The 14,998-nt window shown below is 38.7% G+C and overlaps 2 protein-coding genes across 2 annotated transcripts; one reads left to right on the top strand and one right to left on the bottom strand.

Annotated features, from left to right (window-relative positions):
* Window positions 1-752: 752 nt before the first annotated feature.
* Window positions 753-2,798, bottom strand: LOC133447399 (putative nuclease HARBI1). The gene is made up of 4 exons (XM_061726071.1): window positions 2,175-2,798; window positions 1,959-2,074; window positions 1,217-1,328; window positions 753-1,126 (listed from the first exon to the last, which is right to left on the bottom strand). The coding sequence occupies exons 1-4, from the start codon at window positions 2,605-2,607 to the stop codon at window positions 753-755; spliced, it is 1,035 nt and encodes a 344-aa protein (XP_061582055.1). The 5' UTR covers window positions 2,608-2,798.
* A 1,187-nt stretch (window positions 2,799-3,985) lies between these two features.
* On the top strand, window positions 3,986-13,776 carry fgl1 (fibrinogen-like 1). Its single transcript, XM_061726414.1, has 7 exons — window positions 3,986-4,109; window positions 9,358-9,526; window positions 10,443-10,602; window positions 10,708-10,796; window positions 12,446-12,534; window positions 12,685-12,872; window positions 13,124-13,776. The coding sequence occupies exons 1-7, from the start codon at window positions 4,041-4,043 to the stop codon at window positions 13,320-13,322; spliced, it is 963 nt and encodes a 320-aa protein (XP_061582398.1). The 5' UTR covers window positions 3,986-4,040; the 3' UTR covers window positions 13,323-13,776.
* Window positions 13,777-14,998: the final 1,222 nt, after the last annotated feature.

Here is a 14,998-nt window from a genome sequence, read left to right as displayed (position 1 = left end):
AGTGTCGCTTTAAGTCTTTTTTAATCAATTTTATTCAGTTGTCAATTTGCCCATCTTAACACAGGTGGTGAGAGTGTGGACACTTGGCTGTAATTGATTTCCCTTTAATTTCTTGCTAATGGTGGTGGTCTGCACATGGGAGTAAAAACTGCTTCAAGTGCTCTCTATCCTAATATGAATCAATTGCTTCCATTGCTATGATCCTAATTTTGCAGGAAGAAGGAAATCTTCCTCCCCCTGAGCCTATGGCCTCCACATCTAGGCCAAGGGGATCACAAGTGGTAATGAATTAACCTTCATTTAAATAGGGTAGTCAAGAGTAACATTTGCACCTTTCTTCAAGTTACCATAGCAAATTGACAATGCTTAAATGTCACAGCTACTGTATTATGTGTTTGATTTGTTTCAGGTTGGAGCAGACAATGTGAGAGCTCTTTATAAAAGGACACTGGAGCTAAATATAGAGTACAAGAAATACAAAATAAAGAAAGTTAAATTGGAGGTGGAGAAACTGGAGTATGAAAAGAAGGTAATTCAGTAACGTAATTCATTTCCTGGCATGGGAAACAAACTAAAATGTTTCTTCCTTTATTCCAGGAAACAAACTAAAATGTTTCTTCCTTTATTCCAGGAAACAAACTAAAATGTTTCTTCCTTTTTTCCCTCAGGAACGGGAGAACAGAAGATAACCCCATGGAAGGAAAAAAAATTAATAAAGAATAACTGAAATACAAGGCCTGTTATTTCTTTGTTCAGGCAAAAAATTGTTCTGTGATGGCCTCTCTCACAGCCCTGCCAGTAGGGTAGTCGAGGGTGATGGGGTCCACCACATCAGGGGGTTGTTGGTCGACAGGAGGGGCCCTCTCCCTCCGTATGGTGGCGACATTGTGGAGCACAACACATGCTGCAACAATCCTGCTAGCTCGGTCTGGGGCCACTCTGAGCCCACGAAGGCAGGTGAAGCGGGCCTTCAGGATGCCAAATGTCATTTCTATCCTGACCCTGGTTCTGGAAAGGGCCACGTTGAATCTAGTTTGTGACCCTGCATCAGGGTCAGGATAGGGGGTCATCAAGAAGGGCTGGCAGGCATATCCCCTGTCACCGACAAGCACTCCACTGAACAGCCCTGACGATAAAAAGGAATGATGCCATGATCAGTATCACAGAATGCAGTTTAAAGAACATAAGACATATATGCAGAGTAAAGTTGCCATACCTTGCTCCAGTCTGTGGCACAGTGTGGACTCCCTGAAGATCCGGGAGTCATGGACCGACCCAGGCCACTTGGCGTCGATGCTCGTGACCATGCAATTATGGTCACATGTCATCTGCAAAAGCATTTGTGGTTAACAATCCACAAGATAATAGCATTGAAGTCATTGTAGCATCAATGTGCATTTGACAGGACCTGTGCTGTGTCATTTTGTCCTTATGTGCATATATTTCCACATGTGCTAAAAGGGAATTACTTTTAATTATCCAGGCTACTGCATTTCCTGCAATGTGCCAGTATGACCAAACAATTAGTACCCTTATTAGATAACTTTATTTATTCCCAAGGGGAATGTTTAGTGTTACAGCAGCTATCACATAAATGACAGACTTACACAAGACACACGTAGCTTAAAACAAACACAATGAGGTGTGTGGATTACCATATAGGAGATATACACATATGTGTATTCCCATGCCTGGAAATGAATTGCGTTACTGAATTACCTTCTCATACTCCAGTTTCTCCACCTCAAGTTTTACTTTCTTTATCTTGTACTCTATGTCAAGCTTTTTGTATTCTATATATATATACACACACACACACACATGGACAGTACTATACTAGATGCAAATAAGTGGAGAACTAACAAACAGTTACAAGTTCTAACTTAAGGCAACATATTGCTATTAAGTGCCAAATTGAATGTACAATGTGTATTGCAAATTACCATTGCAAACTTTACCTGAACGTTGAGGCTGTGGAATGACTTGCGGTTGACATAGTCCGCTTCATTCTCACCCAGACGTGCGGAGATGGGAATGTGCGTACAATCTATGGCACCGATCACTCTGGGGAACCCTATGACGGGAGTAGGCTGCATTTAATATACAATAGTATACGTCATAGGGTGTACATTATTTATAGATGAAGTAGTTAAATAGGTTGATGTATATTTTACCTGCTATGGCATAAAACCCCTCTTTAACAGACTGCGTCGGCAAGTGGCCAGGGAACACAACAAATCCATCCAGCATGTCTGTGAGGGCACGTGCCACTTTATGGATGGCATTGCAGACTGTATTCTTGCTTAGATTTTCAGCAGCACCCACAGCATACAGGTAGTTACCCGTGGCGAAGTACCGCAGGGCAATGCAGATGGTTCGGGGCACTGTGAGCGCACGACTCCGACGTGTGGCACTGGCCACATACGGGTCGAGCAGCTGACACAAATATGCCATGCTCTCCGTCGAGAATCTGTATCGTTCATACAGGTACTCATCAGGGAAAGCAAAGGGGTTTTGGTGGTCCCTGAATACGCGTTCTCTTCGGAGGGATCCTCTCACGATCCGCGCACCAAGCTCCACTGGATTCTCTTCGAAAGGGCATGCCATTTTCCAAGAGAGCTGATTGGTCAGTGGGCGGTGCTTTTATACCCGGCGATCTGTATCTGGAACATAACCTGCTCCGGAGCAGGTTAGCTGTTCAGCATAAGTTACCATGGCGATGTACCCCGGTGAGAAGTGAACCACCGTCGTAGTCCTGAAAACCCAGGGTTAAACCTGAAGTTACCTCGCTAACCCCAAATCCCGCTTCGTAGTACAGGTCCCTGCTCTCCAAGTGAATGTGGCCATCACAGGTGTGTGGCAATTAGCATTTATAAACTCCAGTGGTGAACCCAGGAACATGCATGATGTATACCAAACCAGCTCAGCTGGCCACTAACAACAACAATTAAAAGAGAAGATAAGAAAACAAAACAAAGAAATTCATACTTTAACACTTAATATCTTAATTTACATGTGCAAAAAGGAGTAGGAAGAAGTGTAATCTTATTTAATCCTACCCTCATTCACTAATCATTTATTAACAAGTATTTATAATAACTAACTATACTATAATTATACTCACACACTTACATAAATATTAAATATTTATATAAATATACTTATTTACACCACACTATCTCTATATTGGAGTGGAGTGGCCTGATCAAACCAAAATGGGAAAACATAACAAAAAACAGGACAATCAAAAGCAAAACAACATGGAGAGAAACAGAGGAAAGCAAGCTGGAATGTAGAACACGCTGTAACTGAGAAGGTGGGAGGCAAGTGTGGAGAGAGGACAGCTTATATAGCAGAGGAGTGAGGAAACAACAAAACACAAGTGCAACACATGAGAACAGCTGCAGACATGACATGAGAGGAGACGTGGGTAACTGTGATAAATAGAATATAATTAAACACAACAAAATCAACTAAGGGGCTGTGACACGTACTATTAGAGAAATGTAACCTTATACGTGTTTGTAGTAGTAGTAGTTTTGTTTTTAAACATAGCCATTTTTTATTTCTCATTGATTCAGAACCTTTCAAATCCACCTTCAATACCTTGAACTAATCGTTAGTTATGGTTTTATCGGTGTTACATCATTGTGGAGGTATTCTGACTGCATATCTATTAAAATGACAAATTAAAGCTTCTGTTCAATATTCAATTATGTTATTAAGATCACAAGATGTTTCTTCTCTTTCTTTTTTCTTTTTAAAGGTGTGGCTGATGTTGGCAAGTATGCAGCTTTTGTGAGCACTCCCTGAATATCTGCTATACTTTATTGCTGTAGAGAATCAGGTATTTCTGGAGGTACGCCCTCCTCTCCTGCTCTTATGTAATGCCCGATGCCCCCGTCTGGGGCATTAGATAAACTAACCCCTCATCCAAAAAGGGGGGAAAAAAATCAAACAGATCAAACCACACTCAGAAAAGAAGTCTCCTTTCTTCTTTACGGGTTTTATTTCACCTTTGAGATCCAACAGAGAGGAAGATGAGGGAGTCTGTTGTTCCGCTGATCATTGGACTGACTGTTATTGCAGCCTGCACCAAGTGTCTCTGTGTAAGTACATGATCTGATATCTGCTATTTTACTGAGGATTACTCCGACAGGCTCACTGGTTTAATGCTAAGTTGTATGTGTTTTTCATCACCTATTTTCTGTGTTTTTGAATTACGATCAGGGTATAACGAGCGCATTGTGGTACTTGGTCAAAATGAATATAAATCAAAACCGCATAATCTGGGACCTTTTAAGTAGAGCTAGTTTGAAATATAAGGCTCATTTTACCCTTCTGCATACTTGAAAACTTTGATTCTTTGCTATGAGATTTCTGTAAAACAATTTCTTCAAAAGTCCCACTGAAACGAGTGCCGGATAATATCGATTGATATTGATCAATTCAATTCAATTCAATTTAGATACCCACGTCAAATGACATGGGTATCACATCAACACAGATGAAGAAACTTAAACCAGATATGCAGAATGTGGACAGCAAAATAAAGTAAATGTACAGATGATTAAGCTTCGCTTAGGAAAGGCCAGGAGCAGGGAATTTAACTAGTTCTATTCAAGGCATTAAAAGCACTGTGTCATTCCACAAATGTTTATTTAAGATAATACAATACTCATTGTGATTCAACCATTGTCTATAATCACTTTAATCCCACTCTTGGTAACTGGGGTCTGCTGGAACATATTCTATCTATAAAATCTTTCATGGCCAGACACCATCCCCACTACAAGAATTTGTGAAAAGAAACTCAAACAGATTAACCAGAGCTGCTGTTAGAGGTGACTGTATACTGTAGTTCCTTTTAGAAAAAGTGCTTTTAGTCAAGCCACTTTTTCGGTTCGTGCCTCTCACACCTGGAATGCACCAGCACCATACGTGAACTTCCCACTCCGACCTCTTTCACCAAACATTTGAAATCATGGCTATTGGAGGAACAACACTGTTATCCAGTACTCGAGTTGTAAAAAGAAATCAGGGGGGATGGTGGATTTTATCATATGGGAACAGATCATTTGTGCTGATTACAAATAATATAATATATTACAAATAATAGCACTGACCAAAACTGCAGAAAAAAAAGCAGAAATACTGCAGGAATGACATAGCAGCAGTTACATGCAGCCTTCTGTAAGCTTTAAATACCCACTGGGCTTACATCAAATACATCAAAACACAACAATAAAAAACACTTTTCTGAACTTATCAATATGACTCTGTCCTTCACAGGATAAGTAAAATGGATCACTGCAAAAACTCAAAATCTTAACAAGAATATTTGTCTTATTTCTAGTTAAAATGTCTCATTTTAGTAAAAAAAATTACACTTAAAACAAGACTCATCACTGAAAAAAAACAAAACAATTTTCACCTGTTTCAAGTAGATTTTCACTTAAAATAAGTAGAAAAATCAGATTTTTTTGCTTGTAATGAGAAGATAAATATTGTCCCACTGGCAGATTTTCCTACTTATTTCAAGTGAAAATTTACTTGAAACAGGTGAGAATAGTCAAATAAATTATTTTTCTGGTGTAATTTTTCTGGTGATGACTCTAAATGTTGAAATAGCAGTAAAACCACATTCATTGATGAAATGACATAAGGGATGGAAAGGAGGGATGGCAGTTTTACAGGGGGGATGATTTGGACCGTTTTTATTTCTGGGGGCATGCCATCCCCCCTCATCCCCCCTCATCCCCCCTCAACTGCTGTTATCACAACCCGGCTTAAACTTGTGTGTTTGTCTTAATGTTAATTATCTGTTTTAATTCGTACGTACTAGGGCAATGTACAATGCAACACACACTTTGTATGTCACACAACTTGGATACTCTCAGTACTATAATATTACCATTGTTGTATTTCATTATTGTAATGTGCATTTTTTATGCTCAAGTCACTTTAGATACAATCCATACTGCTTTTAAATGCTGCTAAATCTATTTTGCTACTATGTTTGTTCCCTTGTTTGATTGTATTGTTTGACTAAATGGTTTTTATGTTTTCTGTGGGCACTGCGGGTGGAAACTAGCATTTCTGCTAAAATCCGGTGTATTTACACTGCTTAATGTGGTGTTAATTAATATGCATTGTCCCGTCTACATCTACTTTGATTTGATTTGATTTGATACCACAGCCATCTGGAGGCTGAACGTGAGGGGACATCCAGTCCACACAAAGACAAACATTTTCCACACTGTAAAACGTCAGCATGGGTTTAGTGACGTTACAACAGTGCCAACAACCGTGTCACTGCTTCCACGGGTATTTCTCCCGTCCGTCAAGAATCTAAGAGGACATGGTAGACGATGTTACCAGCAGCATGACCAGAGGGACGCTGTTGAGCAGCATTCAACAAACGTTTATTTTTTATTTATTTAACCAGGAAATCCCTTGAGATTAAAATCTCTTTTTCGAGGGAGACCTGGCCAAGATAGCACACCATTACAGAGTTACAAAAATTATTTAAAAAAAAAAAACATGTTAAAAACAGACAAAGAACAACAGACACATACAACAAAATCCAGTTTAGAAATAGCAATTGCACTCTTCAGTTACATAGTTTTTATCAGAGCTTTGAACTCTCCCAGGGAGACCAAATCACTAAGCTGTAATGTGTTCTGAAGATTGTTCCATGACCAGGGAGCAAAATAGGAGAAAGCTGCTCTACCAAGCTCTGTGCAAATCCTGGGTTGCTGGTAGAGCAGCATCTAGTGGAACGAAGATTATAACAGCTGTTGGTGAGTGATAAGAGATTACACAGATATGAAGGAAGTTTACCCAGTATGGCTTTGTACACAAAAACATACCAATGTTGCTTTCTCCTCAGGCTTAATGAAGTTCAGGAAAGCAAATCATAAAGTACACAGTGATGTGTGAAAGCACTGTGATACACAGAGGCTAGGGAGCGAAGTGTAGAGGAGGCAGCATGCATGTACAGTATATAATATCCCCGTAGTGTAGAACACTTAAGCACGTAGCCTGTATAAGTGTTTTCCTAACTGCTAAATTAAGGCAGGCCCTATTTTGATAATGAAAAAGCGTAAAAGCGGGATGACCGGTTTCAGCATTATCTGACTTTCTTTCTCAAAAAGCTGAGCTGCCTTTCTTCAAACAACACGGTTGTGTTAATAGACATAACTGAACAGACAGGAGAAGTCTAGCATATCGTGAAGGTTGGGAACAACAGAGTTTTTCCTGATTACTGGGTGGCCTGTTTCTGAGAATTAGGGGTTCAGGAGCCTTGCACAAGTTTTAAAACAAGACATCAGTGCAGCGCTTATACGTTTCCTAGAACCAATTGAAATTCTGTTAGTCCAAATCATTGAGGAATATAATTCCAATGAAGTGGAAGCTGATGAAATGACATGAACTATTGATTATTTCATTAGAGGATTGGATAAGCTCCTGTGATGGATGGCCAACCTGTCTAGGATGGACCCCTGCCTTTATCCCATAATGAGCTGGGACAGGCTCCAGCAGACGCCCTTCACCCTGTATAGGATTAAGTAGATATAGAAAATGGATGGATGGATGAGTGGATGTGTTTTTTTTGAGCCGTCTGTTAGACACTGTATCCGTACCTCCACTTTTTATTCATGACTTTATCCTGTTTGCAGTATTTATGGCTAAAGTTAAAGCTAAACTTTGTAACGATCAGACAGACATTGAAGTTTTTTCAATCTTTTCACCAAATGTTATCCCTATGGAAGAGTATTAGGGCTCGGCAGGAGAAAAATAAAAATTATATTTTAGAGGAGGAAGATTTTTTTTTCAATATGCACTTCGAGAAAAAAGTTGAAATGTCGAGAAAAAAGTCGAAATGTCGAGATTAATGTTGAAGTACAATTTTGAGAAAAAAGTTGAAATTTTGAGAAAAAAAGCAAAATTTTGACTTTATTCTCAAAATTGTATTTCAACATTAATCTTGACATTTCGACTTTTCTCTTGACATTTCGACTTTTTTCTCGAAGTGCACAATAAAAAAAAATCTTCCCCTCTCAAATATTTCCCCCCCTCATGGCCCTAATACTCTTCAGTACATCCCACTTTTATGGCAAGAAAACTAATTGTAATGTTTACCAAAATTACAAATCGAACCCTTATGTAGCAAAATGTAACTGAGGATGAAATAAATTATCTCAACAAAACATGCCAAGGGTTCAACAGTAATAAAACATTATGAGAGCAAACAGCATTTCTGAATGCCTCTATAAGTCTGTTGTGGAGAGTCTGTTGGGGGAGCAGCATCGCAGCCAGTGACTTAAAAACAACAACAAAGCTCACCAAACTGAGAAAGAAAGCAGGCTCTGTTCTGGGCAATGTCCTGGAGCTCCAGAGCTGATTGGACAAAACAGGATGCAGTGAACATCTCTTTCACAACACAGGGATGCTTTTTTTTTTTTTATCTTCTTTTATTGAATTTTTGGCACGACAAACGTTAACAGTATAAATGCACATATGAATTATAATGCAAAATTAATGTTTTTGTTAATGTAAAGGACATTAACAAAAACTGTCCTAAAAAAAACCCCACACACGCACAAAAAAAACAACAACACAACAATACGCCTTGACTAAGTTACCTACAGTTCGACCAGATAAAACAACGGGATCCTCCTAACCAGACTATTCGCCATTTACATGTACATCATGATACTTACTAGACTGTCTAATCTTCACATCCATCCGGCAGAGTGAAAACAAGTAAAACAAAATAAATTAATACAAAATTAAATACTAATAAAAAAATAAAAAATAAAAATATCCGCACACAGCTAGGAGAAATAACATTACTATGGAACCGCAGGGAAATCAAGCTTCTCAACATATGAGAAAAAGGGGGCCCATGTAGCATAGAACTTGTCTGTACACACATTCAATGTGCATCTTATTTTTTCCACAACACAGGGATGCTTTTAGTCATATCTGCTGCAACACAGACCCACAGGAGATCTGTGTCTGCAGCTCAAACCATCTACAACGATGCTTCAACCAACCTCATAGTGACTATTACTCCAACACAGAATTATTCTTTTAGGATTCATGAAGTTTAAATTAAATTAAATTTACTACTACTTATTCAGTCTCATCTATAGATACACTTTTACAGTATGTATTCAATGTCATTTTATATTTTATAAGCTAGTGATATTGAACATAAGTCTGTTCAGTTTTGTTTACCGTTTGTTTCACGTTATGCATGTGTTGAACTAATTAAGTGAAAAAACATGACTAAAGGTGCCCAAAAACTGCAAATTAATATTGTGTGTGTGTGTGTGTGTGTGTGTGTAGATGTCAGATGGTTGCCATGACGAGGTAGCCCGTCTGAGGGGGCTGGAGAAGCTGCTGCAGAGTCAGCTTCAGAAACAGGAGCTCCTCCTGCACAGACTGCAGCTGAGAACCCAACCTGGCAACATGAACCCAGCTCTGGTGGATCAGATCCAGGACACACAACACACTGGTACGTGGAAGAAATACTCTTAAAGTGAACAAAAAATACCTTGTATTCTATATATATATATATATATATATATATATATATATATATATATATATATATATATATAAATAAAACACAATTAAAACACTGTTAAAAGCGTTTAACAACAATACCTTGTATTGTGTATATATATATATATATATATATATATATATATATACATATATAAAAAACACCATTAAAACACTGTTAAAAGCATTTAACAACAAGCTTTTACAAACTGACAGTAACAAACAGTAACTTGCACATCAAAAACTCATAACTTAGCCACTATAATAAAGAATAATATATAAATAATAATAATGTAATAATCTGTGTATATATCACGACAACAGATCCCAATTGACTTTGCATAGGTCCAATATCCGTGGTGCTCACACGGAATTGACCACTTTCCGTGCTGGTGCCATGGAAAACAGTGGTGAGAGGTCGCAGGCATTTCATGGATTTTTGTGAGATCAGGTGACAGCAGCCTGGCCTGTTGTAGTAGGCCCAGGTCTACCCCGATTAAAAAGAGGTTCATTCAATATATTCAGGGTTTCATTCAATATAGTTGGGGTTTCATTCAATATATTCGGAGTTTCATTCAATATATTTGAAGGTTCATTCAATATATTCAAGGTTCATTCAATATATTCAGAGTTTCATTCAATATATTTGAAGGTTCTTTCAATATATTCAAGGTTCATTCAATATATTCAGAGTTTCATTCAATATATTCAAATACTAATTTCCTGAACGGCATGCCATATTATGTATATGAATATATGTATATCTATATACAGTACATATGTATGTATATATATATATATATATATATAGTGAGTGTAAAAACGGAATGCAAATGTAAGTATGAACTTGTATGTTTCCATGTCAGACTGCTCCCAGCTCTCCAGATCCGGCTCTAACTCCAGCGGTCTGTACCAGATCCGGCCTGGCAGCAGCAACTCTGGGGTCACAGTCTTCTGTGATCTGGCTGGAGGAGGCGGTTGGACGGTCATACAAAGACGACTCAATGGAGCAGTTACATTTAACAGGTGTGTCTCTGACGCATATCGTTCAGTGCAAAATGATTCAATCATCTGAAATTGAAATCCCTTGGAATAAATGCATGAATGAATGAATGTCCATCTCTCTGCTAGGTCATGGGCTGAGTATAAGGATGGTTTTGGAGACATGAATGCAGAATTTTGGCTTGGAAATGACAACTTACATCACATCACTACACAAGGTCCATAGTATTTTTTTAATCACCTTAAAAGGTAGTGTCCTTGATTTTGGAGAGCTAGCAAGATTTGAAAGTGGCACCTCCTAAGCCTCGCCCCCTCCTCCCCCTCCCAGCTTAAATCATGTAAAAACTCTTACCAATCCGTTTCATTCGGTCCGAATGAAACCAGAGCCACGGCTACGCCGTAGGGTACGCCCTAGACGGCATAGCCGTGGGTCTAGAGCCTGCAGCGCACCGCTACCCGCTCTCCACTCTCGCCGGGATGGAGACGCAGGTGGGCAGGATGCATGTTTGGGTGGGCGCAGTCCCCCCTAAAACCAGCCTCGCTTACAGGTAAATGAGACATGGGGTAGTTTTATTGAAAATGTGCTGTCCAAAATATCTTGGAAAACTGGACTCCTGCAAATGCGCGTTCCCCAAAGTTTGTGGGGGCGTGGCTTTGGACGGAGCACTGACGGGAGGGGGAGGAGGGGGCAGGGCTTAGAGGCGGGGCCACTTTCAAATCTTGCTAGCTCTCCAACATCAAGGACACTACCTTTAATTCTCATACCAACAAGTTAAACATATGTGACAGAGAAGTAGACTAATAATATTTCTGAACAAATTAAAAATAATAAGGAAATATGCTGATGCTGTTTTATGTATACATATATATACTTTCCATAAGCGGTTATATTATTTGGTTGCTCCCAAAGATAATTATTGCTGCTTCATGAGAACTGGTGTTGCACATTTGTCTTTTATTGGTCTTTTCTGTTTTGTTAAACAATGATTATTATGGTCATTATGTAACCCAGGGCTACAGAAACCACTTCAGACGGACAACGACTGAATATAAAAATACAATCTTTATTTAGAAAATCTCTGGATAAAAACACAGGTACAAAAAGCACGTTATCCCAAAATATATAATGTAACAATAAAAGAGACAGGTTGGCACACAATCACAGCATTTCTCCTAAATGCCACTGTGGTGTTATGGCTTTAACCTAACCTGGTCCAAAGCAGTGACCACTCAGGACAACCCTGTATAAGACATTGAAATAAACACTTAATCAACAGCGTGAGTCGATGAGCACCGCATCCCGCCCAACACGCACCACAAAGACAGCTCACCAAAGTGTTGCAACACATGGAGTCGACGAACCCTGTCTCCCCACAGCACGATGGATGGCCCAGCGCGGGGCATCAGTTCACTACAAACAACCACATTCAAATGACCCCTTACTCATAATAAAAGTAGTAAAAGTGAACATCAACCACCATACAAGAGAGAACTTACATCTCTATTAAAGCTTGTGACTGCCGTCTGTCATGCAGTATTGCATAATATATACAGGCAGTCTGCAGCGTGGAGCCGCTATTCACTGCATCCTCCCATTCCCGGGCTACAGCCCAACGCTCTGAGGCACTTTTCCTTAAAATGCAACTCTCCACCCTCTTTTATCAAGAGCAACCTGTCTGCCGCCGCCTTTATGGGAAATGTTTGTCCCAGCTGGCTCAACACCACATAATTGCACACCTGGGCCAGAGACACGCCCCCCATCACCTGGCCACAATTATAACACATGATTGTGATACAATGATGATTGTATTTTTTTTTTTTTACAATTATTGTATTTATTCAGTTTTTTTCGGCTTATCTGTTTCAGGGAATTATTCCCTGAGGATCAACTTGGAAGACTTTGATGGTAACCAACGCTACGCTGAGTACAAGGATTTCAAAGTAGCCAATGAAAAGGTGGTAATATTGAGTCAACAATAAAATGAAACTAATTGTTACAGTATTTGTTTTTGTTTTACACGCTTCATAAACTACTATAGCCGGACGGGTTTTTGTGTTATTTTTTTTAAGCCTGATTTGAGTTGCCCTTGTTGCATCCCCCTGCAGGAACACTATCGCCTCACCTTTGGAGAGTATACAGGTACAGCCGGAGATGCCTTTGCTGGAAACCACCGGACGGAGATTTCAGAGTGGGCCAGTCACCAGAGCATGAGATTCAGCACCTACGACCAAGACAATGACAACTACAGAGGAAACTGTGCTCAGGAAGACAAAGGAGGCTGGTGGTTCAACAAGTATGGGTTTCAGTTCAATTCAGTTTTACTTATGTGACATTTATTACAACAGAAGTTGTCTCTAGGCTCTTTCCAGTGACCCAGAACATGACCCCGAGCAGTTATTACATAATTATTACATAAATATAAAAACATACATGTCACCAGCTGAAAGTTTGCCTTTCAATCTAAATATGTTCATGCATATAAATGTATCATTACAGTTAAAAAAAACTAAAACAACTAAAGACCATTTTCTATTGACTGTCTAGGTGTCACTCGGCCCATCTCAATGGTGTCTACTATCCTAAAGGCTACTATAGTGCTGCAACAGATGATGGCATAGTTTGGTACACATGGAGAGGTTGGTGGTACTCTCTGAAGACTAGCATCATGAAGATAAGACCCATCGACTTCAAAACCCAGTCCACTGATGACCCCAATAAAGTTCCTCATGCTCCTCCTTCGTAGATCAAACCATCGTTTCTTTGGGCACAAACTTGGAACACAGAGCTGTTTTAGTGAGAATTTCTTAATAACATATTAAAATATCAAAGCATAATCTGTCAAAACTCTGAAACGACAGTCCTTGCAGATTGTACAATTACTTATTTGCCCAATGTACACATATCAAACACACTGACAGCTATGAAAGAGTATTACGGCCATGCAGGAGAAAAAATATTTGAGAGGGGAAGATTTATGTTTATTGTGCACTTCGAGAAAAAAGTCGAAATGTCGAGATTAATGTTGAAATACAATTTCGAGAAAAAAGTCGAAATGTCGAGATTAATGTTGAAATATAATTTGGTGAATAAAGTTGAAATTTCGAGAATAAAGTTGAAATACAATTTGGTGAATAAAGTAGAAATGTCTCCTCTGGCCCATCCAATCCAGTCAGCAGAGCGACTGACAGCTCTGCAGCAGCAGCTGTAACTAACTAACTAACTTACATCCTTGGAGTGGAACGTTAAGGGTACGTTTCTGAAGTTATGCAACTGCATATGTGTGATAGGTGTTTCAAATCAATATCGTCATTAAATTTTGACTTTTTTTCCTCAACATTTCGACTTTTTTCTCGACATTTCAACTTTTTTCTCGAAGTGCATAATGAAAAAAAAATGTTCCTCCTATTACTTTTATTTTTTTCCTGCCTGGCCCTAATACTCCGTAGACAGCCCCTGTTAACAAATACTTTTTATTTTTTTATTTAATGCGACTGTATCTGGCTGGAGCATGTAGCAATTAAGTATAAATAATCAAAATCAAGATGAACTAAGACTTTTGCAGTGGTTGTTAATGAAAAAAACCTTACAAACCTTACAAGTATATGTAGAATTAAAATAAATATGATTTTGATAGCTTATACAGAAGATCAAAGAGTATCCTGACTTGAAAACCTTACCAGCAGTTTTTTGTCTTTTTATTTCAACATCCCCACACTGTTATCTATGTTGCAAGGGAAGATAGAAAGCTGATCTTAGCATGTGTGGTGGATATTGATAAGAACACTGGACAGAAGACAGTGAGCAGAGAAATTATTACAGCACTAATTTGCTGGATCCAAAGCAAATTTAAAAGAATTATACTGACATGGGGTCAGCTGATCATTCATGAATGTGCCTTAACATCATGAAGACTACCACAAATTGTCCATGCATCACAAAATAAAAGAGTCTCTATCTGAATAATCTCTTAAATCATGATATGGAGTATGAGTTTTTCATGACTTTCTTTGTACTCACTAAATCTACTATATCTCTTGCGTATAGGCTTGTAACCATATACTCAGCTACATGTTATCTCTACATACCCCGGCCATTTGAAATATAACCATGATTTGAGTAATAAAATGATCAATCCTGTCTTTTGAACTTTTACATTGAATCTTCATTATTTTGTTCTGGGATAATTGTATTTGAGTAATAGGAGTAAATGTCTTGTTTTGATTATTTACACAAAATCTCTTATCATTTCTGAACAACTGGGACCTGACAGCCGTTTTTGCATGCAGTATTCTTAAGAGCACTTTATTGTAGTATAATAAGGAAAACGTCCTTTTTATCTCATCTATTTCAGTGACTTGAACGCCACCTGGCAGGTATCAATACATATATTGCTTTTAAAGTTATCATTAAAAGAAGGCT

This window comes from Cololabis saira, chromosome 7, assembly GCF_033807715.1.
Source record: "Cololabis saira isolate AMF1-May2022 chromosome 7, fColSai1.1, whole genome shotgun sequence".
Classification (NCBI taxonomy): Eukaryota; Metazoa; Chordata; class Actinopteri; order Beloniformes; family Belonidae; genus Cololabis; species Cololabis saira.
This window is presented reverse-complemented; position numbering and strand designations above follow the sequence as displayed.

Excerpts from the sequence above, each read along its gene's own strand:
- LOC133447399 (XM_061726071.1), bottom strand. The coding sequence starts at position 2,607 with ATGGCATGCCCTTTCGAAGAGAATCCAGTGGAGCTTGGTGCGCGGATC. Across the intron at positions 1,329-1,958 it reads TCCACAGCCTCAACGTTCAG|ATGACATGTGACCATAATTG; the intron begins GTAAAGTTTGCA and ends ATGCTTTTGCAG. Across the intron at positions 1,127-1,216 it reads GTGCCACAGACTGGAGCAAG|GGCTGTTCAGTGGAGTGCTT; the intron begins GTATGGCAACTT and ends TTTTATCGTCAG.
- fgl1 (XM_061726414.1), top strand. The coding sequence starts at position 4,041 with ATGAGGGAGTCTGTTGTTCCGCTGATCATTGGACTGACTGTTATTGCA. Across the intron at positions 10,603-10,707 it reads GGAGCAGTTACATTTAACAG|GTCATGGGCTGAGTATAAGG; the intron begins GTGTGTCTCTGA and ends TCTCTCTGCTAG. Across the intron at positions 12,873-13,123 it reads GGAGGCTGGTGGTTCAACAA|GTGTCACTCGGCCCATCTCA; the intron begins GTATGGGTTTCA and ends TTGACTGTCTAG.